General features: G+C 35.4%; 2 protein-coding genes across 5 annotated transcripts; one reads left to right on the forward strand and one right to left on the reverse strand.

The window, feature by feature from the left end:
• Nucleotides 1-1,128: 1,128 nt before the first annotated feature.
• On the reverse strand, nt 1,129-13,499 carry LOC131527152 (armadillo-like helical domain-containing protein 4). Of its 4 annotated transcripts, XM_058756028.1 has the most exons (8): nt 13,334-13,499; nt 11,401-11,803; nt 8,273-8,578; nt 7,938-8,051; nt 6,810-6,971; nt 6,706-6,737; nt 3,633-3,767; nt 1,129-3,138 (listed from the first exon to the last, which is right to left on the reverse strand). In XM_058756028.1, exons 2-8 carry the CDS (start codon nt 11,726-11,728, stop codon nt 3,067-3,069), a joined length of 1,149 nt encoding a protein of 382 aa, XP_058612011.1. In that variant the 5' UTR covers nt 11,729-11,803; nt 13,334-13,499; the 3' UTR covers nt 1,129-3,066. The 4 variants fall into 4 exon arrangements, with proteins under 4 accessions (XP_058612011.1, XP_058612010.1, XP_058612008.1 ...); XM_058756027.1 differs by lacking the exon at nt 6,706-6,737 and having other exon boundaries at nt 3,633-3,827; nt 7,938-8,048; XM_058756025.1 differs by lacking the exon at nt 6,706-6,737 and having other exon boundaries at nt 3,633-3,827.
• Nucleotides 13,500-14,816: 1,317 nt separating this feature from the next.
• Nucleotides 14,817-22,659, forward strand: actr10 (actin related protein 10). Its single transcript, XM_058756580.1, has 13 exons — nt 14,817-15,107; nt 15,764-15,836; nt 16,428-16,510; nt 16,598-16,706; nt 17,037-17,144; nt 17,641-17,708; nt 17,793-17,872; nt 18,004-18,039; nt 18,162-18,241; nt 19,251-19,324; nt 19,492-19,573; nt 20,931-21,132; nt 21,797-22,659. The coding sequence occupies exons 1-13, from the start codon at nt 15,031-15,033 to the stop codon at nt 21,976-21,978; spliced, it is 1,254 nt and encodes a 417-aa protein (XP_058612563.1). The 5' UTR covers nt 14,817-15,030; the 3' UTR covers nt 21,979-22,659.
• The last annotated feature ends 1,864 nt before the right edge of the window (nt 22,660-24,523 follow it).

A 24,523-nucleotide genomic window follows, 5' to 3' on the forward strand; every position in this document is an offset into this window, starting at 1 on the left:
AAATCATAGACGCATCATATAGCCTGAACGTGAATGAATAGCGTTTGTCTTTGGTAGAATAATTGAAGCACATTTTCCTAAAACACGAGCCCTGCGTCGATACGAGGGTTTGGATCTGAGTTCATCCGCATCTCAATCCTGACGGTCCCAATACAGACCCATTTCACATGTGTTATTGTTTAATGTGACCTCAAGACTCAAGGGACAGATAGAAATTCAATTATTTAAATATTTAAAAAAAAAGAAAATTCAAGGATGCATTAAATTGATAAAAAGTGGCAGTAAAGCCATTCATAATGTTACAGAAGATTACTGTTTCAAATAAACGCTGTTCTTTTGAACTTTCTATTCATCTGTGAATCCTGAAAAATAAAATGCATCACAGTTTCCACAAAAATATTGTGCAGCACGACTGTTTTCAACATTGATAATAATCAGAAATGTTTGTTGAGCAGCAAATCAGCATATTATTATGATTTCTGAAGATCATGTGACACTGAAGACTGCAGTAATGATGCTGAAAATACAGCTGCATCACAGAAATAAATTACAGTTTAACACATATTCACATAGAAAACAGCTGTTTTACATTACAAAAATATTTCACAATTTTGACTGTATTTTTGATCAAATAACAGTCTTGTAGCTGCTGTTTAACTTGGGTCATGTGACCAAGAATTCTAAGACAAATTGCTTGTGATTTTCATCATTTATACGTTGCTTTGGATAAAAAAATGCAGGTTTGGTGAGTAGAAGAGGTTTTCAAAAGTCCCTGATATATATATATATGTATGCATTGCATTATTCAGACTGTATACTGTGCAAAGCATACACAATTTTTATAATATATAAAACAGTATGCAATGTGAGTTTCAAAATATCAAACTTTCATCAGAATATTGTCCTCAGCATGTGTCCGGTTATCATCCTGTAAATAAATATGGTTATTTGATTTGATTTGATTTTTAATCCAGTTTTGTGTGAGACTGTGAGCGCAGTGCATCGTGGGATACAGTGATCTTCAATGTTTATTCTTGCATCACATGCTGTTTATCAAGGTTTCAGTAAGTAATAAGAAGTGATTCACTCCGAATAAAGAAACATTCATGCATTTGATGTATTGCACAGTCTGTGTTTATTCTGTTAGTGTTCCAGACCTGCTGTCAGGTGTTGAGTGTGAAGTGAAACAGAATTGTTTTGTGCAGAATAACAGCATGGACAGCGCCACCTGTGTGTGTTTCGTAGCACTGCAGCCGGACTTCACAGTGATCCAAACATTTACAACAATTATCAATCAATAAATAATGTTACGTAACGGAAGAAGACAGCACTGCAAAAGTACATGATTAGATCGTTTATTTTAGTGTATTTACAGTGGCGTGCTGTGATTCTTCATCCTCTTACTGTAAAGATATTTCACAACTTTGACAAAACATCATAAGAAGCCTGCAGTGAATTTATGATTCTGATCAGACTTCCATCATCAAATGAAACACAAACACGTATAGTTCGTATAGAACTGCACACATCAGATTGTCATCATTACAACATGAAAACAACATCATAACAATCATATTTACAGTCAAAACATCCTATATACTGTATGTACAACATTAGATCAAAGAGTTTATAAACTGTTTTAATGCTGATCATCTTTCACGTTGCATGAGTGCTTTAATTTAGAGGATTCATTTTAATATGTAACTATTTTCTAAATGAAATGATCATATGCATGATGTTTTATTTTATAGATATCGTCCTAAAGCAGCATTTCTTGCTGAATTCGTAAAGCATCGTGGGTCTTGAGTTTGCAGACGAGCCGTGATGAATGAAAGCACTATTATTATATCACTATATCACTGTTTAATACTGGATTCTCACAGATGTTTTAGGTGCTATTAATGTTTGATATTAAATGTTTCTGAACTAATGATGGCGCCTTACTTCAGTAGTAGAAATAATTCTATAATCATAAGATCAACACATACTGTATGTAGTTTTTCAAGTGGAATAATTGACAATGAACTGTTTTGAGTTACTGAAAATTAATATTTACCCAAGATGCTTTGTTTAAGACGTGTTACTATAGTTAACTAAAACTCAAACTAAAACCATTAAAAAAAAAATTCATTAAACCATTAAAAAAAAACACTTTTTTGTAAGTTGAAAAAAAAAAAAAAAACGAATTTTTTTTTTTAATCTCAGCTAATTGCCAAGATTTCTCATTTTCATTTAGTTATACTTAATGTACATATAGAACTAAAGTTAAAACTGAAATGAAAATGAATAAAAACTATATGAACATATATAAAAAGTACTAAAAATGACACAAAACCAGCAAAATGACTTAAAGTTTAACCAAAATTAAAATGAAAACAGAAAATATAGAAATTAAAAGTGATTCAAAATATTAATAAAACTTATTACTGATACTGAAATAACACTGTTTTGAAAATTTTAAATGCAGTTTATTTTACATATGGTTTCTCAAAAAAGTGTGGATGCAGCTGAATAAAAACATATTTACGCTTTATTTAAGACGGATTACTATAGTTAAATAAAACTCAAACTAAAACCATGACAAAACTTTCAAAAACATTAAAACCGTTTAAAAAAAACACATATTTTTGTTACTTGGAGAAAAAAAAACTTTTTATTTCAGCTAATTGCCAAGATAAAATTTCTCATTTTAATTTAGTTACTTGATGTATAAAAATAAAATAAAATAAAAATGTATCAAAACTATATGGACTATGGATATGTATAAAAAAAACCACTAAAAATGACAAAACAACAAAATGACTTCAAGATTAACCAAAACAGAAAATATAGAAATAAAAAGTGATTAAAAATATTAATATCATCTCAGTGATATTAAAATAACACTGTTTTGAGGATTTTAAATGTTCACTTTCTCAGTTTCTCAAAACAGCGTGGATGCAGTTGAAGAAAAAAGCATATTGCGATTCTGAAAGAAAAATGCATTTATAAATGTACTGACTGCGTATGTACTCATCAGTATTTGTGTGAAACGCTGTTGTTCATATCACAGATGATTCCAGATCATCAGAACTCATCTTCTGAGCTGTCCGCCAGCAGCATGGCGTTGTCTGGTCCGCTGCGCACTTCTCTGGGAGGCTAAAAATCATCAACATTCAACGAAAATCACAAGATTAAAAGGTAATGCATGAAAGATGAATCTACTGAAGCTGTCAGGAGCTCATGTGTGACCCTGCAGCACGAAAGAAGTCATGAGCAGCAGGTATATTTGTAGCTATATCGGTCAAAATTATCAATTTTTCTTTCATGCCAAAAATCATTAGGATATTAAGTAAAGATGAAGATAGTTTGTAAGTTTCCTACCGTGAATATATCAAAACTTCATTTTTGATTAGTAATATGCATTGCTAAGAACTTCATTTGAACAACTTTAAAGGTGATTTTCTCAATATTTAGATTTTTTTGCACCCTCAGATTCCAGATTCTCAGCCAAATATTGTCCGATCCTAACAAACCATACATCAATAGAAAGCTGATTTATATATAACTATATAAATCTCAATTTCAAAAAATGGACCCTTATGACTAGTTTTGAGCTCTGATAGAACTGATCGTGATTCTGACCGCCGTACCTTCCTCCTCTGGTGTTTGAAACTGTTCCTCCTCTTGCGATGGATCACTCTGATGCTGTACAGAGCGCCGACCAGCAGAAGAGCTCCGGCTATTCCAATCCCGACCGGAGCCAACATCCCCGAGACATAACCAGCCTACGAGAGACCAGCGGAGAGCTTCAGTCTTTCTGAAAGAGTCTCTTCTGCTCAGCAAGGCTGCATTTATTTGATCAAAAATACAGTAAAAATTGTGAAATAGTTTTGTAATTTAAAACAGCTGTTTTCTATGTGAATATGTGTTAAACTGTAATTTATTTCTGTGATGCGCAGCTGTATTTTCAGCATCATTACTGCAGTCTTCAGTGTCACATGATCTTCAGAAATCATTCTAATATGCTGATTTGCTGCTCAACAAACATTTCTGATTATTATCAATGTTGAAAACAGTCGTGCTGCACAATATTTTTGTGGAAACTGATGCATTTTATTTTTTCAGGATTCACAGATGAATAGAAAGTTCAGAAGAACTGCATTTATTTGAATTAGTAATTTTCTGTAACATTATAAATGTCTTTACTGCCACTTTTGATCAATTTAATGCATCCTTGATGAAAACAACAACAACTATCAATTTCCTTTTAAAAAAAAAAAAAAAATACTTTCCCCAAACTTTTGAATGGTAGTGTATCACAGTTTCCACAAAAATGCTATTTATATAATATAATATTATTAGTGCTGGGCAATGATTAATCACAATTAATCGCATCCAAAATAAAAGTTTTTGTTTATATAATATATGTGTGTGTACTGTGTATATTTATTATGTATATATAAAGACACACATACAGTATATATTTAGAAAATATGTACATGCATATATTTATATTAATATAATTTATATTATATATTTATATGTTATGTATTTATATAAATACACAGTACACACACATATATTATGTACACAAAAACTTTTATTTTGGATGCGATTAATCATGATTAATCATTGCATAGCACTAAATATTATAATCTTATGTGTATAAATATTATATGATATAAAATTATATTATATATATATATATATATATATATATATATATATATATAAATATGTGTGTATATATATACAGTCATGGCCAAAAATATCAGCACCCTTGGTAAATATGATCAAAGGCGGCTGTGAAAATTAATCTGCATTGTTAATCCTTTTGATCTTTTATTTAAAAATTCACAAAAATCTAACCTTTCATTGGATAATAAGAATTTAAAATGGGGAAATATCATTATGAAATAAATGTTTTCTCTAATACACATTGGCCACAATTAACGGCACCCTTTTATTCAATACTTTCTGAAACCTCCATTTGCCAGTTTAACAGCTCTAAATGTTCTCCTATAATGCCTGATGAGGTTAGAGACACCTGACGAGATCAGAGACCATTCCTTCATCCAGAATCACTCCAGACCCTTTAGATTCACAGCTTCTTCTCTTCAGGTCACTCATGTTCTACAGGGTTCAGGTCAGAGGACTGGAATGACCAGCAGAAGCTTGGTTTTTGTGTTGTTTTTGAGGTTTGTGTTTGGATTATTATGCGGTTGGAAGATCCAAACATGGCCCATTATAAGATTTCTAACAGAGTCACTTATTGATTTTTATCTGTTGGTATTTGATAGAATCCATGATGCCATGCGTCTAAACAAGATGTCCAGGAGCTCCAGCAGAAATATAGGCCCACAACATCACAAATACAGCAGTATATTTCATTGTACACATGGGGTACTTTTTAAACCCATCTTGAGTGTTTGCTGCTAAAAAGCTCATTTTTTAGTTTCATCTGAGCATAGAAGCCAGTGCCATTTGAAGTTCCAGTCGTGTCTGACAACTGAATATGCTGGAGATTGTTTTTGGATGAGCGAGGAGAATTTTTCTTGAAATCCTCCCAAACAACATGTGCTGATGTAGCTGCTGTTTGACTATTTTTTAAAGGTTTTCTGACCCCGAGACTCAACTATTTTCTGCAGCTGTGGTCCTCGGAGAGTCTTTAGCCGCTCAAACTCTCCTTCTCACCGTGCATTAGGACGATATAGACACACGTCCTCTTCCAGGCAGATTCATAACATTTTATGTTGATTGGAAATTCTTAATTATTGCCCTGATGGTGGAAATGGGAATATTCACTGCTCTAGCTCTTTTCTTAAAGCCACTTCACTAATTTGTGAAGCTCAATTATCTTTTGCTGCACATCAGAACTATATTCTTTGGTTTTTCTCATTGTGATGATGATTAAGGGAATTTGGGCTTTGTTTTCCCTCCTATTTATATTTCTGTGAAACAGGAAGCCATGGCTGGATAATTTCATGTTCATAATCACCCTGGAGTGCTCAAAATTATGAATATGAATGGGAATATACTTCAGAGATATTTTACTCATAAGGATTTCTAGGGGTGCCAATAATTGTGTCCAATGTGTATTTGAGAAAAACATTTATTTCATAATGATATTTCCCCATTTTAAATTCTTATTATCCAATGAAAGGTTAGATTTTTCTGAATTTTTTAAATAAAAGATCAAAAGGATTAACAATGCAGATTAATTTTCACAGCCTTCTTTGATCATATTTACAAGGGTGCCGATATTTTTGGCCATGACTGTATTATAAAATATATACAGCCTTGGTTAACATAAGAGACTTCTTTCAAAAACATTTTTAAAAAATCATAATTATACCAAACTTTAAAAATATCCACAAAAATATTGTGCAGCACAACTGTTTTCAACATTGATAATAATCAGAAATGTTTGTTGAGCAGCAAATCAGTATATTAGAATGATTTCTGAAGATCATGGGACACTGAAGACTGCAGTAATGATGCTGAAAATACAGCTGCGCATCACAGAAATAATAATAGATATTCACATAGAAAACAGCTGTTTTAAATTACAAAACTATTTCACAATTTTTACTGTATTTTTGATCAAATAAATGCAGCCTTGCTGAGCAGAAGAGACTTCTTTCAAACGTTTGACCGGTAATATTTGTGTATTTCTCCAGTGTTGTGGATTGAAAGCATCAAAATGAAAACAAAGAGTTGTACCTTCTCTCTTATAAGCTCAACCCAGCTCCGCACTGCAAACAACAGACAGAGAATGAGCTCTTTATTAATGCTGACTGAACATAAGCGCAGCGGCTGGTTCTCACCCAGGCCCTGGTTCCGCTGCACCCAGACCGGAGGAGGAGGGATCAGGCCGTACGGGGGACGGCTGTGGGGTGCGATGGTGCTCTCTGTCAGGTCCTCTTCACTCTCCTCCTCCTCCTCCTCAGAGTCCATCTCCTCGTCCTCCTCATCTTCATCGGTCTCCTCTGTAAGACAGAGACGACTGTCTCACACACACTCTTAAAAATAAAGGTGCTTAAAAGGTTCTTCACAGCGATGCCACAGAAGAACCATTCAGTCAAAGAACATCTCTTTCACTGCAAAAAATGATTCTCTGACTCAGTATTTGTGTCTTGTTTTCTAGTATAAATATCTAAACATTCTTGAATCAAGATGCATTTACTTGACAAGTAATATTATTAAAGATATTAAGTCAAAATCAAAAGTTTGTTACTTTTTGCTAAAAACAAGCAAAAATATCCGGTAATGGGGCAAGAAAAATAATCTTAATTCAAAGGCTAAACAAGATTATTTTTCTTGCCCCATTACAGATATTTTTGCTTGTTTTAAGCAAAAACATACAAAATTTTGATAATTTTTTTTTTAGAAAACAAGACTTAATAAATAATTTTACTTGTACAGTAAATGCATCTTGATTTAAGAATGTTTAGATATTTATACTAGAAAACAAGACACAAATACTAGGTAAGAAAATAATTTTTTGCAGTGTTGTGTCAATAGATTTCAATTACAATACATATTTTTAAAGGCTGTTTTCTCAAAATGAGTTTTTTCTGCTGCACCGAGCCATGAATCTCCACACCTGTCTGTATCCTGAAGGTTTTTACAGAGGGTTTTGTTCATATATCATTTGCTTGAATATATACAACATTTTATTTCCCCAAAAATTGTAAAAATATATTGTTTTCTGTCCGTTCTAAGCATTTTCTGAATTATGGAGTGACGAAAGTGAGATCCCTCTGTAAAAACATTTGACTCTAATATGTAAAAAAAAAATTAACAAGAAATGCTGCATTTGCATATTTAAACCTAACATTTTAGAAAACCTGTAATACAAAAAATCTTTGCAATTATCAGCATAATCAACTGGGTGAATAATTTTTTTACCCTGTTCACCTGCAGTGTCTCCCTAAACCCTTGCTTTTACAAACCTTTCATTTTGGGATCTTCCGTGTCTGTCTTTGGTTTTGACGCTGGTAAGTGAGCGACCTCAGAAAGCCCCAGAGCCTGATGGGTAACAGCGCTCTGTGTGACGTCATCACCTGCTGGACCAATCAGAACGCTCGAATAACTGCACAACTTTTAAATCATTTACAGAATATAAACAATCTATATCTATGAGCTAAGGGTGAGCACATTTTCATTTTTATTGAACTATTCCTATAATTTGTCACAGAGCTCCTTTTCTGCAATAATCCAAAACATCAAAAGAGTGGCGAGAACCAGAGTGAAGCTCATCATCATCACTGCTGTTATATATTCTCACGTTGTGTCGTCCCATGATGCTCCTCTGCCGGATGGGACTCTGTGATTGGCTCTCTCACTCCAGACGTCTCCAGAGCTGCTGAGAGACGGACATCAGAGGAAGTGTGGTCCGTATCCATGGACACCATCCGCTCCAGCTCTGCGTCTCCCGCGGTTACGGCCGCTGGCGTCATGGCGACAGACGGTTCGGATGATGCTCCGGCCGGCGTGACGTCCTCGAACGGCTCAAAAATCAGAGGAAGGTCTTCGGAGGACATGGTGGCCTCAGTGCCGACGTCTTGAGACGAGGGCAAGACGCTCACTTCCTCTGGAGAAGACAGGAAAAGATTTACAAGAAATATATAAGCAGTCCAGTCAAAATATCTCCTGCGATCTTACCATAGGATTCATTCATATTTTAAATTACATCTTATTTTTATATTTTCATATTAATTTTTTTTGTGTGACGTTTTTTTTTCTTTAATTAAATGTCTATATAGCTTTTATTTGATTTTATATTAGTTTGTTTTAGTTATTTTAGTACATCAAGTTAAACTAAATGAAAATGAGAAATATTGTATTTGAAGTTAATTTAAAAAATATATATTCATTTTAAATTAATTAATGTTTACATTTTTATATTATTTCAGTTGAAGTTTATTTTATTACTAGTAACAGTTAAACTTATTCATTTTTATGTGTGTTTTTGTCATTTAATATGTCTATATAGCTTTTATTAATTTTTATTTCAGTTTTATTCAAATAATATTTCAGTATTTGAAATCAATCGTGGCTGAAATGTAACTGAAATAAAACAAGTTTACGTTTTTAAAAAATATTTTAGTTTTAAATTAAATAATAAATAAATAAATACAGTTTATTTTATTTCAGTTGAAGTTTATTTTATTACTAGTAACAGTTAAACTTTAAGTTATTTTTTATTTTTATTAGTTTTTTAATTAATGTCTATATAGTTTTTATTCATTTTCTATTTCAGTTTTATTTTAGTACATCAAGTTAAACTTAATAAAAAATGATAAATATTGTCTAGGCAACTAACTGAAATAAAATATATATATTTTATTTTATTTGTAATGTTTATTTTATTCCCAGTAAAATGTTAAAACGAACTGTTTGTTAATTAATTTTTTTAAATTAATTAATTAATTTTTAGTTTTATTTGGCAACTAGCTGAAATAAAATGAAGGAAAAGGAAGTGCAACAGGAAAAGGAACTCGTATACAAGACCTGTAGAAATAATCGCTACCCGTTTTGTTAAGTGAACTAAATGCTTAAGTAAAATTACTCGAGCTCCATCTCATGCATCACAGCTTTCTGTCCGTGTTTTATAAACACTGCATCCGTTTCAACAGCAGCATGAAACAATGACTGGACTGATATTTGACACGTTCTGAGAAAGCAGTTCGGGTTTCATGTTGACTCGATGTCAGACACTGTGAACCAACAACATCAAAGCATGAACAAGCTGCGTGAGTGAATAAAGCGTGTGGCGCAGACGCCTCTTTTAGCAGTCAGCTCCACTTTCCTCCAGCAGCTCTCAAAATAGAAAGTAATTAGGCTGCCGGCGGCGTCCGCCGGGGTTCAGACTCAAAGTGGAGCGGCAGCAGCAGCATTCAGTGCGGTTTACTCTTATCCATCCGAATAATGACCCTATAGAGCTGCTTTACAACAATCTGTATCATAACCCAACATTAACGCTGTTATTCTCCTGCGAAGCTGCTTTGAAACAGTCTGCCTCGTCTCCATCCAGAGTTGTATTCACTTGCATTGGGAAGAAAACTCACAAATGAAAACATATCAAATAAATATCCTTCTCAGATTCTCCGAAAACCGAGATCTCAAACTAAGCTCAGATTTGCTCAAGATATCAAATCTGCATCTGTGCTAATTTAACATTATTCATATACTCTTATAGTTTTGTTAATGTTTTAAATCAGGGTTATTATAGTTAATGTAAAACTCAAGCTATAACCGTTAAAGCACAAAAAACTTAAACTTATTTTATTTCAGCTAGGAAAGATTTCTCATTTTTTATTTAGGTTAACTTGATGTACTTAACTAAAACTGAAAAAATTTTTTTAAAATATTTTTAAAAAAAGATGAAAAACTAATAAAAATGACCAAAAAAAAAAAATGTAAACGTATTAAATGTTAACTAATAAAAACGAATTCAAAATATTAATTGGATTTTTTTTTCTGTTTTCATTAGTTTTAGTACTTTTGTTGTGCATTTTGCCTTTTATCAAGTTTCAGTGTTTAGTTCTAGTTTTTTTTAGTTTGAGTTGTTTTAGTGCTTCAGCTTAAACTAAACAGAAAAGAGAAATGCAGCCTTGACAACTAGGCATTTATTTTATATCGAGTAATACTTGTTTTGTAGTTTTAATGAATGATAATAACCCTAATCTGCATCTAAAAAGCTTTAATGACAGATGAGCAGAGCGACATCGGAGGAATAGCACGTTCCTTTGGCTTGTTTCACTCTGTGAACTTAGTATCTGTGTCTTGTTTTCCAGAATAAACATCAAATCATTCTTGCATCAAGATGCATTTACTGTACAAGTAAAATGACTTCAGATATTATGTCTTGTTTCCTGTAAAAATATATAATTTGTTATATTATTTTGATATTTTAGTTTGTTTTAAGGAAAAGCTAACAAATTTTTTATTTATATTTTTATAATTAACTTATATTTTTTATAAGCAGCACAGCTATATCTGCAGCAATAGCCAACAATACATTGTATGGCTCAAAATTATACATTTATCTCAAAATGCCAAAAATCATTAGGATATTAAGATCATGTTCCATGAAGATATTTAGTAAATTTCCTACCGTAAATATAATCATGTTTGATTAGTAATATGCATTGCTAAGAACTTCATTTGAACAACTTTAAAGGAGATTTTCTCAATATTTAGATTTTTTTGCACCCTCAGATTCCAAATATTGTTCTATCCTAACAAACCATACATCACTGGAAAGCTTATTTCTGTATGATGTATAAATCTCAGTTTTGAAAAATTTGACCCTCATGACTGGTTTTGTGCTCCAGGGTCACATATCTTAAATAACATTACTTGTGAAGTAAATGCATCTTGATTCAAGAACGTTTAGAACCGTTCCCTGACCTGTCCTCAGACGGTCCGCTTCTGTCCAGGTGTCCGTGGCATCCAGCAGTCTGGAGCTGAAGCTGGGTCCGGATCCAGACAGCGAGTCCAGCAGGAGCGCTGCAGCAGTCAGTCTTCTGTCCTCCTCAGAAGAGTTGATCTGAAGCAGATCTCCAGCAGGAGGCGTCGTCAGCGAGAGAGAGACGAGAGCGTCTCCAGAGGACGGAGCCACCGAGCCTTTATCTTCTCCACGCTGCAGGTCCTCCAGCCGTCTCTCGTATGGGACGGCCCGGCTGACGAGACAGAGCGCCGCCAACAGCAGACTCGGGAAAGTTGCACCAGTGAACATCGTGGATGAAGTCCAAGAGCCTCGAAACCGAAGCGAAGCGTGAGCAGATCCCAAACACCGACGCACACTAGCTTCCTGCAGAAGATAACATCTCAAGTCAAGATTGTGCTCTTTACATAAATCATAAGGATTTTCTTACTTAGTATGTTTGTCTTGTTTTCTAGTATAAATAACAATCTTGACTCAAGATGCATTTACTTATAGTAAGTCTTGTTTTCTATAATAAATAAATAAATAAACATTTTGTACAAAACAGTGGGGCAAGAAAAATCATCTTAATTCAAAGACTAAACAAGATTATTTTTCTTGCCACATTGGCAGATATTTTTGCTTGTTTTAAGCAAAAACTAACAAAATATTGATTTTTGTTTGTTTGTTTGTTTGTTGTTTTTCACAGAAAACAAGACATAATATCTGAAGTCATTTTACTCGTACAGTAAATGCATCTTGATGCAAGAATGTTTAGATATTTATTAGTGCTGTCAAATAATTAATTGCATCCAAATGTGTATTTATTACGTATATATAAATATTTAAATAAAAAAATATTTACATGTATATACATTTATATTCTTATATAAATATATTTTATAACATTTTTCTTAAATATATATACATGCATTTATATATACACATAATAAATATACACAGTACACGTATATGATGTAAACAAAAACTTTTGGATGCCATTAATCTAATCAACTAATATTTATATTAAAAAACAAGACAAAAATACTAAAAGAATAATTTTTTTGTACAGTAGTTTATATTTTCATATTATGAGCATGCATTGCTTTAGATATTTTTTAGACGTCTTTAACACAAACATTAGGTTTGATTTCATGGTTAGAGATAATTTAGTGTGATTTTGATATGATAATGTCTACTAAACTCTACATCCCTGAAAATCATAACAAGCGACAGCTCTCTCCTTAAATATGAACCAGATTAAAACAACAGATTAATGAGTTTCTCCAAATTCCACAAAAAGCTGAACTATTTCTTTAAGAGATGCTCGACGTGTGGCATTTTTAGATCATTTATCACCATTAAAATCTAAAATGCTGCTTATATGAAGAATAGAATTTACAAAGGAGCAAAAATACAGTTTTTATCTAAAATTGGTTCTGTAATATTTGATAGCACACTTAAAATGAACAATATTAGCTGTAAAAGCATCAAGAAGAAGATTAATACAGGTATCTCTAGAATGCTGCATGTATTCTGTAATAGTCTACATTACTCTTTCAGTTCTGCAGCAGTAACTTGACACACACACTACAGCAATTCACTGCCAGCGTCTAAAAATAGCGCGGAGACAACGCGCCCTGCTCGCGCAGCTCTGTGCCTTCATCACTGCTCTGGTCGCGTCCTATAAAGCAAACATTATCGCAGGCGTGTTTATGGAAAGCATGCATGTTCTCCGGCGCCGAACGCGTGATTTCTGGATGTCATCATCAGTGTCAGAATATGCTGCGTAATTCCTGACAGCGCAGAATGTGCACCGCGCGCGCGAGTCAGACGCGTTAACGCACGCAGACACCGGCTGCTCAACTTCATCGTGAAGTACACACACAGAAAGACGCTAACGAGGCTCGTCCTCACCTGCGGTGTGTGAACGCGTCGCCGGGCTCATGTCCGGTGCTCTCGCGGCGCTCCTGTCATCCGTTACCGCTGTTTAGTGGCATTATAAGCGCGCGCTCTTGTGTCTGCGTCAGATCGAGCTGCGCTCAAGTTTGCGCCGCAGTCACGAGGACCTGCGCAGACGACCTCCGGCTCTATTATTATTACTGGTTATTAATAATGATTATTGTTATTTATTTATTTTTAATATTCTAAAGTACTTTTTAATGACAAAACTATCTTAAAAATTATTTTACACTCATAACCAAACCAACATTTGATTTTAAGTCAAATAATTTTTAAAGAGTTTTATCTTTTAAAAAGTATATAAATATATATATTTTTAAAATAACATTAATAATAATTAATCAGTTCATATAAATTCTTCTTCTTCTTGACTAATAATAATAATAATAATAATTTATATGAATTGATAAATTATTATGAATGTTATTTTATATATATTTATATACTTTTAAATGATAAAACTCTTAATTTTTTTTCTTAAAATCAAATTTTGGTTTCAAATGATTAATAATACTATTTATTTTTTTTATTTTAATATTCTGAAGTACTTGTTTAATGAGAAAACTCTTTAAAAATTAATTGACTCAAAACCAAACTTTAATTTTAATTTATTATTATTATTATTATTATACATATTCTGAAATAGTTTTTAATCATAAAACTCTTTAAAAAACAAACCAAACTTTGTTTTCAAATGATTAATATTGTTGTTATTATTATTGTTTGTAATTTTATTATTATTATATTCTGAAGTACTTGTTTAATGATAAAACTATTTGTTGAAAATGATTTAAACTTTAAACTTTGGTTTCAAATTATTATTAATTGTAATTATGTATTATTATTATTATTATTATTATTATTTTAAATATTCTGAAGTAGTTTTTAATTATAAAACTCTTTTAAAAACATTTTAAACTCATAACCAAACTGTTTTCAAATTATTATTATTATTATTGCTTGTAATTTTATTATTATTATTGTTGTTGTTGTAATATTTTGAAGTACTTGATTAATGATAAAACTATTTGTTGAAAATGATCTGACTCAAAATCAAACTTTGGTTTCAAATTATTATTAATTTTAATTATGTATTATTATTATCATTATCATTATATTTTGAAGTACTTCTGAAGTATAAGCAGGCCTACTTGTTAACTATAAAACTCTTTATAAAAGAAACATGAAAATAAGAAATTATGGAAATTAAAATAAAATGATATTAACTCATGAACCTCAGAGAGGCGCCTGTGGCAGCTAATGCTGATCTGAGTTCAGCTTCACTCGCTCAAACCCCGCGCGTCACTCAGACTGTGAGCTGTGAAGAACTGATCTCAGATCAGCGGAGCTGCTGACTTCACGCCGGACTCATTTCATACACGTACCGTTCCGCACAGCACTTACACATGTCGCTACACAGAAATAAAACACAATAGTATGATTATATAAACGTGTAAAAAATGTTTGTTCGTTCGATGTGTTGGATTAATTTAATATTATTTACCGTCGCCGAAATAACTGTCAGTCAGGCAAACGCGGGGCAGCCGTTCCGAAGGACCCCGCCCTTCCTTCTGATGCTATGAGTGTCAGCGCTGTGTTTACACATCAATAATTCTGTTTTCTGGTACTTTTATTCATTTCTACCGATAAAAATGCCCTTGTTTGAAGGCTTGGGCAGTGGAGGGGAGAAGACAGCCGTAGTCATTGATTTAGGAGCGGCCTACACGAAGTAAGTGAGCGTTAGTGCGAGGCTGAGATATAACGTTCAATAAAGTCGTGATATAAACCGTGTTTTAGTCAAATGACAACATATAAGACCTAATTCATCAATTCTTCATTAAATTAACGGCACTAACAAAAATATTGTATTACCAGTGTTAAAAGGAGCATGATGGCGTGTAAATACCATGTTATTTGGACATTTTCCTTGCTAATACCATGGTTAAAGGATACACACCATGATAGTAATTTAATACTCGGCAAGTATTTGGAGATATTTTTTTTTTTTGTAAATAGAAATACCATAAAATGTGGCTGAATCTGTCCTATTTCACGCTATAATTTATACTGATTAATAAAAAAATATATAATATTATAAAAAGATATAGGCCTATAAATTAATATATATATATAATGTTATAGACCTACATAAATCAGCATAAAACCTTTTTAGGACCATTAAGATTGTATATATTTTTTGTTTTGATTTGTTTTACTAATAAATTATTGTTATATTACAGTGCTTGAATATATGTCATGTGATTTAACAAAATATCATATTGTGAGGCACAAGTATTTCTGCTTTAGACCGTAAGCTGTGCCGCTCGTGTTGATGTGTTTGCTCTGATGGACGATGCTCTGGTTTGTTGTGTTTGTAATGTGCAGATGTGGTTTTGCTGGCGAGACGGGGCCGAGATTCATCATTCCCAGTGAAATTAAACACGCCGGATCTCAGGAGGTTGGTCTGAGAACCCCTATGGGACTTATCTCTGTGTCTAATCATAATAATGAATTACCATGATCATATTAAACTGACATTTACTGCATCTTTATTTTTTTTTATTGGTATAATATTATATGAATATAATTTGAGAATATTTGTGACCCTGGAGCACAAAACCAGTCATAAGGGTCAGTCTTTTAAAATTCAGATCTATACAATTATATATAAATCAGCTTTTTATTGATGTATGGTTTGTTGGACAATATTTGTCTGAGATGCAACTATTAGAAAATCTGGAATCTGAGGGTGCAAAAAAAATCTAAATATTGAGAAAATCACCTTTAAAGTTGTTCAAATTAATTCTTAGCAATGCATATTACTAATCAAAAATGAAGTTTTGATATATTTACGGTAGGAAATTTACTAAATATCTTCATGGAACATGATCTTAATATCCTAATGATTTTTGGCATAAAAGAAAAATGTATAATTTTGAGCCATACAATGTATTGTTGGCTATTGCTGCAGATATAGCTGCTGCTTATGACTGCTTCTGTGCTGCAGGGACACAATTATAGTTAAAACCTTAAGCTCTCACTCTTCCAGGCTGTGCGAGTCGTTCAGTACAACATCAACACTGAGGAGCTCTACAGCATCCTGAAGGAGTTCATTCACCTCCTGTACTTCCGGTACCAGAGACGCTGTTATGTGCTGTTTTAGAGCTGGTTTGTGTTTGTTCATCGCAGCTGAACTCATGATGCTGTTCCTCCCTTCAGGCATCTGCTGGTGAATCCTCGAGACCGGCGCGTGGTGATCATTGAATCCATCCTCTGTCCTTCACACTTCAGAGAGACGCTCTCCAGAGTCTTCTTTAAGCACTTTGAGGTGAAGTCATGCTGCGTCTGTGTCTAAAATAAAACATCCTCATATCTTAATGGTTGCTCTATTGTGTCAGATCAAAAGATTGCATTGTTTATTATATGATCGTTCTGATCCAGCGCGGTTTCACAGCAAAATAAAGAATACGAATGGGAAAAGTCTTGGAAAGCCTAACTGAAAATCCTTTCATTCATTTGGACACCAAACCAAAAATAAGATCTGAAGGTCTACTATGAGCCACATTTCTGGCTGTTACCTAAATTCTCTCAGTCCTGTCTACTGATTGCAGTATAATGAGTATTACTCAAAACATTTCTTCATGTCGTTCTGTTGCAGGTCCCGTCGGTCCTGTTTGCTCCGAGTCACCTGATGTCTGTTATGACTCTGGGCATCCAGTCTGCTCTCGTCATGGACTGTGGATATACAGAGACGCTGGTGTTACCAGAATCCTTTCACAGCAAATAAGCTCTTAAACTGTTTGGCCTTAAAGGAATAGTTCAATTAAAAATGAAAATGTGTTCAGCCTCAGGTCATCTGAGATGTAGATGAGTGTGTTTCTTCATCAGGTTTGTAGAAATGCATCAGTGTCTCAGCAATGGATGCTCTGCAGTGAATGGGTGCCGTCAGAATGAGAGTCTGATAAAAACATCACAATAATCCACAGCACTCCAGTCCATCAGTTAACATCTGGAGAACACAAAAGCTGAAACACATCCAGCATTAAGACGTTTTTAATGTCTAAAACCCTCTGACGGCACCCATTCACTGCAGAGCATCCATTGATGCAGCGACACAACTATTCCTTTAATTCTTATTCCTGGTCTGAATGATTGATTAGTGATGTTATTCCAAAGAAAAACATGTGTGTCTTCACCTGTTGTGTTTACACACAATATTATCTGTGGATTGAAGTGTTCAGATGACTTTAACAGTGCGTTAGATCTATGAAGGCATTCCGATCCTGTCTGCATGGGAAGCTCTACCGATGGGAGGAAAAGCTATTCATAAGTAAGTCCATGTGGAGCATCAGATAAAAAGAGCCGGTGTGTAGATCACGATGCTTGTGTTCTCAGTGCTGTTGTTCCTCTGCAGGGAGCTGCACAGTCTGCTGAGTGAACAGTGCACGCTAGACACCGACTCCGGCTCCGGCCTCAGTCTGCCCACCGTCATCAGTAAGACCCAGGAGATTGATAGCGAAGTTTGATCATTTAGAGGCCTTAGAAATGTATATACCAATACGATACAGTAGGTTTGCAGGGTTAATATTGCTTAGTGTTTGATTGTCTATCGGTGTTTGTCACAGGCTCTGTTCCAGAGGATGTTGTGGAGGATATCAAAGGTACGTCATAAAGAGACGCCTCCTCATGCATAAAATCAGACATCACTCTACATTTACTCTTGACTCATCTGTAAAATTGCAGACACTGTTTCATGTTGACTTGAACACTTGTGTGTGTGTAGTGCGGGCGTGTTTCGTTAGTGACCTGCAGAGGGGCATGAAGATCCAGGAGGCCAAATTTAACATGGACGGATCTGCTGAGGTCAGAGAACACCCATAAAAATGTCAATATTAAAGTGGATTCAGTGGATTCACATGCTTCATTTCTATAAATATTAGGAAACAGAAACATTCATGATAATAATTGATAATTGAGCAGCAAATCAGCATATTAGAATGATTTCTGAAGATCATGTGACAGTGAAGACTGCAGTAATGATGGTGAAAATACAGCTGCACATCACAGAAATAAATTACAGTTTAACAGATATTCACATAGAAAACAGCTTTTTACATTAGAATAATATTTCAGAATTTTTACTGTATTTTTGATCAAATAAATGCAGCTTCGCTGAGCAAAAACATAAAATTGTTTTATATAGTTTTTTGTTAATTGTACGACTGCTATTGATGGTGATGCAGCTAACATGCCATTTAAAAAAAAAAAAAAAATTGTATACTTGATTCAAATCAACCAAAGACCCATCTATGTTTATATAGTTGTGCTCATAAGTTTACTTTAATAATTAAAAGACTAAGTAAGAGGGATCATGAAAATTGCATGTTATTGTTTATTTAATACTGTCGTGAATAAGCTATTTCACATAACAGATGTGTACATATACTCCATAAGACAAAATAATAACTGGATTTATAAAAATGACCCCATTCAAAAGTTGACATACCGTTGAATCTTAATACTGTGTGTCGTTTACTGGATGATCCACGAATGTGTTTCTGTTTTGTGACAGTTGTTCACGAGTCCCTTGTTGCTCCTGAGCAGTTCAGAAAAATCCTCACATTCCTCACATTCTTTGGTTTTCCAGCATCTTCTGCATATTTGAACTCTTTTGAATCCATCGTTTCACACTGAGGACAATTGAGGGACTCGTACATAACTATTATATAAGGCGGAAACATTTACTGATGCTCGAGAAGGCCACACAATGCATTAAGAGCCAGGGGGTGTAATAATTCAGTATGTTAACTAACTCTGTAAGAAGGGATGTGGAATGAGTAAATATTCACAGTCGCTCTGATTGGTCCATCAGAGACCGGCTCCTCCCCCAGATGTGGAATATCCTCTGGATGGACGGAAGATTCTGCATATCAAGGGATCCATCAGGTAAAAACCTTCAAACCGGACGTGATGACCGAATATCGAATAAGAGTAATGAGACACGTTCTCGTTATTGTCTCCCGCTAACTGGGTCATTCTTACAGATGGGGTTTTGTTTATTAATCTGACCCACATTCTGTGCTTCTTACTGAAAGTGCTCCGCTGTTTTCCAGAGACTCTGTGGCCGAGATGTTGTTCGAGCAGGATAATGAGGAGAAATCCATCGCCACGCTGCTGCTGGATACTCTGGTGAAGGTACAGAATATGAGATCTTCAGACCAGCTGAGTGTTCGAGGAAGAGTAGCTTGAGCTGATGAGAGCAGACTGAGCTTCACTTCAAAACAACACATGATCGAGCGTCTGAAGGGTCGTAAAGGTCACAGTAGACTTACATATGACTTTAATCAAAGGACGAGGAAGCGTGCTGCTGTCGCCGCTGTTAAACCGTTCTGCTTTATTTCCTAAAAAAAGTTCCTTCCATGTTGTAAGATGTGATGATAAACTCTGAAAGTCTTTCTAATGATGAGTACGTTAGAAAAATCTCATGTTCCCAAATTAAAGTTTTCATTCAGTGGTAAAACAAAACAGAAATTATATAGTAAAAACAGAGTTGTATTTACGTGTTTAAATTGCACACAAAGCTGTTTTTACATCGGCAAATTAATAATATAATTATGCTGCTACTCTTTGTTGTTGTTGAAATATAAACTTGTCTTCATGACAGATTCATGTAAACATACATTAAATAATGAAAACAAAAGGTTCAGTAACACATATGTGACCCTGGAGCACAAAACCAGTCATAAGGGTCAATTTTTTTAAAAATTGAGATTAATACATCATCTGAAATCTAATTAAATAATCTTTCCATTGATGTATGGTTTGTTAGGATCGGACAATATTTGAAAATCTGGAATCTGAGGGTGCAAAAAAATCTAAATATTGAGAAAATCACCTTTAAAGTTGTTCAGATGAAGTTCTTAGCAATGCATATTACTAATCAAAAATGAAGTTTTGATATATTTACGGTAGAAAACTTACAAAATATCTTCATGGAACATGATCTTAATATCCTAATGATTTTTGGCATAAAAGAGAAATGTATAATTTTGATCCATACAATGTATTGTTGGCTATTGCTGCAGATATAGCTGTGCTGCTTATGACTGCTTCTGTGCTGCAGGGTCACATATAATAATTTAGTGCATATATTTATCATAATGCTCCTCTCTATAGTTATTTTTCTAGCTGACTATCAAGTTTTTGGTCATTGAATGGTAAATGTGATGCATTATTACCGATCACACTGGTTGACACATGAGACATGATTAACATTTAATCATTTAGAAGACACTTCTATCCAAAGCAACCTTTATTTTTGATTGCCTAAACAATGCATCACTAATTTGTTAGGTTTGTTTATATAACCAAAACTGTATTTATTCATGATTTACTTTTTAAATTGATATAATCACAAAGCAACACTCTAGTAACCCTAAACACCACGAGCAACTGCATAGCAAAGCCCACAATCTAGCTACATGCCGACATCTTTGCAGTCCTCGGTTTTCCCAGCATTCACCTTGTTCATTAAGTGTTTGTTCTTCACCAGTGTCCCATCGACACTCGCAAGGTTCTGTCGGAGAACGTGGTGATAATCGGCGGTACGGCCATGCTGCCCGGGTTCCTGCATCGACTCCTGTCTGAGATCCGCTTGCTGGTGGAGAAACCCAAGTACTGCGATGCTCTGGCTACCAAGAGCTTCCGAATCCACAGCCCACCCGCCAAACCCAACTGCACCGCCTGGTTAGGAGGTGAGCAAAGAAAGGCACGGCCGAGGCTTTGAGACTCCTGTCCTCTGCATGGGACGAGAAAAGATCAAACGCGTTTTGTTAAAGTAAAAGGAAGATTGGCTGAAAATGTGTTCACCCTCAGTTCATCTGAGATCAGGATGAGTGTGTTTCTTCATCAGGTTTGTAGAAATGTGTCTCTGCATCAGTGTCTCAGCAATGGATGCTCTGCAGTGAATGGGTGCCGTCAGAATGAGAGTCTGATAAAAACATCACAATAATACACACCACTCCAGTCCATCAGTTAACATCTGGAGAACACAAAAGCTGAAACAAATCCAGCATTAAGACCTTTTTAATGTCTAAAATATGAGTCCATAATAACGCTCCTCCAGTGATAAAGTGCATCTGCTGTTGTCTCTCACATCAAAATCCAGCCACATATTTGTTTAGAGCTGTTTTATGGATTATGGACTGACGGCACCCATTCACTGCAGAGCATCCATTGCTGAGACACTGATGCAGTGACACATTTCTACAAATCTCATCTTAATCTTGGATGATCTGTGGGTGAGCATTTTCATTTTTGGGTGAACCATTGCTTTAACACACCTGGATGTCACAATTTTCTGCCAGTGAACTTTTGAACTATTCACTCAAGGTTGTTTTGTTTCTTCTTCCCATGTAGGTGCTATATTTGGAGCATTGCAGGACATTTTAGGGAGTCGCTCGGTGTCCAGAGACTACTATAACCAGACGGGTCGCATCCCAGACTGGTGCTGTCTCAGCACCCCACTACCGGATTCAGTCTATGAGGCGGGAAAGACGCCGCCGCCTCTCATGAAGAGGGCCTTCTCCACCGAGAAATGAACTGGACACTTTAGATCTAACCTCCTCTAAATCTGCTTATTCAGATGTGCTCTTTTATGTTTACAGTAGAAACATATACGTGTCCTCACCTGTAATAGCCTAAAGTCTGTCATATTAGTCAGCTATACTTCATTTGAATAGTAGGTGAATCCAAAACCACTAGGGGTCAGTCACCATCGGCTCGTCATGAAAGAGAGGGGAAAATCTTTTCAAATGCACTAAATGGTTTCCAAAGCATGACATTTATCCAGCCTAAACCATGGCAGTACTTATGTAGTTTAGGTCAAAAGGTTACTTTTTATTATTATTTAAATGTATGCTTGATCTTGCACCATCAAAGACAGATCATCGACCATTGTGCCAAGAAACTACATAATATTTCAATTCTATTTAACAACAATGAGCTTGAAGCGCTGAATATGTTGAAAAGTTTGGTGTATTTATTAGGTAAAATAAACATTCCAAAATTGGTGTTTGCAGTTGGGGTCTTCTATTATATTTGTCCATTAAGTGTCAACTGATTTAGTCATGTTAACTCAGATTGGTCTTTTCTGTTTCTTTCTTCTGCAGTCATGCTTTACTAAAGAAAGTCTGAGGTCTGATCGTAAAGACTAAAAAGCTGTCAGGGTTTCTCTTTAACTATGTATTTTCCAGTTGTTTCAATAAACTTGCCTGACATACTTCTCTGGAAACTTATTTCCCCCAAGGAATCAAAAGGGAGGGGGGAGGGGGGGGGGGCATCATTGAGATATTAGCGAAATGTGAGATAAATCAATCGTGACATAAATAGTCAAAGCTGTTGAACTAGCTTCTGAAACCTCTGGTCAGTTTGTTGAACTGGCTTCTGAAACCGTTGGTCAGTTTGCTGTTGAACAGGCTTCTGAAGACGCTGGTCAGTTTGCTGGTGAACTGGCTTCTGAAACCGCTGGTCAATTTGCTGTTGAACTGGCTTCTGAAACCGCTGGTCAATTTGCTGTTGAACTGGCTTCTGAAACCGCTGGTCAGTTTGCTGTTGAACTGGCGTTTGCTGTTGAACTAGCTTCTGAAACCTCTGGTCAGTTTGTTGAACTGGCTTCTGAAACCGTTGGTCAGTTTGCTGTTGAACAGGCTTCTGAAGACGCTGGTCAGTTTGCTGTTGAACTAGCTTCTGAAACCGCTGGTCAGTTTGCTGTTGAACTGGCGTTTGCTGTTGCACTAGCTTCTGAAACCACTGGTCAGTTTGTTGAACTGGCTTCTGAAACCGCTGGTCAGTTTGCTGTTGAACTAGCTTCTGAAACCGCTGGTCAGTTTGCTGTTGAACTGGCTGCTGAAACCGTTGGTCAGTTTGCTGTTGAACTGGCTGCTGAAACCGTTGGTCAGTTTGCTGTTGAACTAGCTTCTGAAACCGCTGGTCAGTTTGCTGTTGAACTGGCGTTTGCTGTTGCACTAGCTTCTGAAACCACTGGTCAGTTTGTTGAACTGGCTTCTGAAACCGCTGGTCAGTTTGCTGTTGAACTAGCTTCTGAAACCGCTGGTCAGTTTGCTGTTGAACTGGCTGCTGAAACCGTTGGTCAGTTTGCTGTTGAACTGGCTGCTGAAACCGTTGGTCAGTTTGCTGTTGAACTAGCTTCTGAAACCGCTGGTCAGTTTGTTGAACTGGCTTCTGAATCCACTGGTCAGTTTGTTGTTGAACTGGCTTCTGAAACCGTTGGTCAGTTTGCTGTTGAACTAGCTTCTGAAACCGCTGGTCAGTTTGTTGAACTGGCTTCTGAATCCACTGGTCAATTTGTTGTTGAACTGGCTTCTGAAACCGCTGGTCAGTTTGTTGAACTGGCTTCTGAATCCACTGGTCAATTTGTTGTTGAACCGGCTTCTGAAACCGTTGGTCAGTTTGCTGTTGAACTGGCTTCTGAAACCGCTGGTCAGTTTGCTGTTGAACTGGCGTTTGCTGTTGAACTGGCTTCTGAAACCGCTGGTCAGTTTGCTGTTGAACTGGCTTCTGAAACCGTTGGTCAGTTTGCTGTTGAACTGGCTTCTGAAACCGTTGGTCAGTTTGTTGTTGAACTGGCTTCTGAAACCGCTGGTCAGTTTGCTGTTGAACTAGCTTCTGAAACCGCTGGTCAGTTTGTTGAACTGGCTTCTGAATCCACTGGTTAGTTTGTTGTTGAACTGGCTTCTGAAACCGCTGGTTAGTTTGTTGAACTGGCTTCTGAATCCACTGGTCAATTTGTTGTTGAACTGGCTTCTGAAACCGTTGGTCAGTTTGCTGTTGAACTAGCTTCTGAAACCGCTGGTCAGTTTGTTGAACTGGCTTCTGAATCCACTGGTCAATTTGTTGTTGAACTGGCTTCTGAAACCGTTGGTCAGTTTGCTGTTGAACTAGCTTCTGAAACCGCTGGTCAATTTGTTGTTGAACTGGCTTCTGAATCCACTGGTCAATTTGTTGTTGAACTGGCTTCTGAAACCGTTGGTCAGTTTGCTGTTGAACTGGCTTCTGAAACCGTTGGTCAGTTTGCTGTTGAACTAGCTTCTGAAACCGCTGGTCAGTTTGTTGAACTGGCTTCTG

The sequence above is a fragment of the Onychostoma macrolepis genome, chromosome 20 (assembly GCF_012432095.1).
Source record: "Onychostoma macrolepis isolate SWU-2019 chromosome 20, ASM1243209v1, whole genome shotgun sequence".
NCBI lineage: Eukaryota > Metazoa > Chordata > Actinopteri > Cypriniformes > Cyprinidae > Onychostoma > Onychostoma macrolepis.

Excerpts from the sequence above, each read along its gene's own strand:
- LOC131527152 (XM_058756025.1), bottom strand. The coding sequence starts at position 11,728 with ATGTTCACTGGTGCAACTTTCCCGAGTCTGCTGTTGGCGGCGCTCTGT. Across the intron at positions 8,052-8,272 it reads GCATCATGGGACGACACAAC|CAGGTGATGACGTCACACAG; the intron begins GTGAGAATATAT and ends TGATTGGTCCAG. Across the intron at positions 6,972-7,937 it reads GGAAGATCCCAAAATGAAAG|AGGAGACCGATGAAGATGAG; the intron begins GTTTGTAAAAGC and ends TCTGTCTTACAG.
- actr10 (XM_058756580.1), top strand. The coding sequence starts at position 15,031 with ATGCCCTTGTTTGAAGGCTTGGGCAGTGGAGGGGAGAAGACAGCCGTA. Across the intron at positions 15,837-16,427 it reads AACACGCCGGATCTCAGGAG|GCTGTGCGAGTCGTTCAGTA; the intron begins GTTGGTCTGAGA and ends TCACTCTTCCAG. Across the intron at positions 17,709-17,792 it reads GGAGGAAAAGCTATTCATAA|GGAGCTGCACAGTCTGCTGA; the intron begins GTAAGTCCATGT and ends GTTCCTCTGCAG.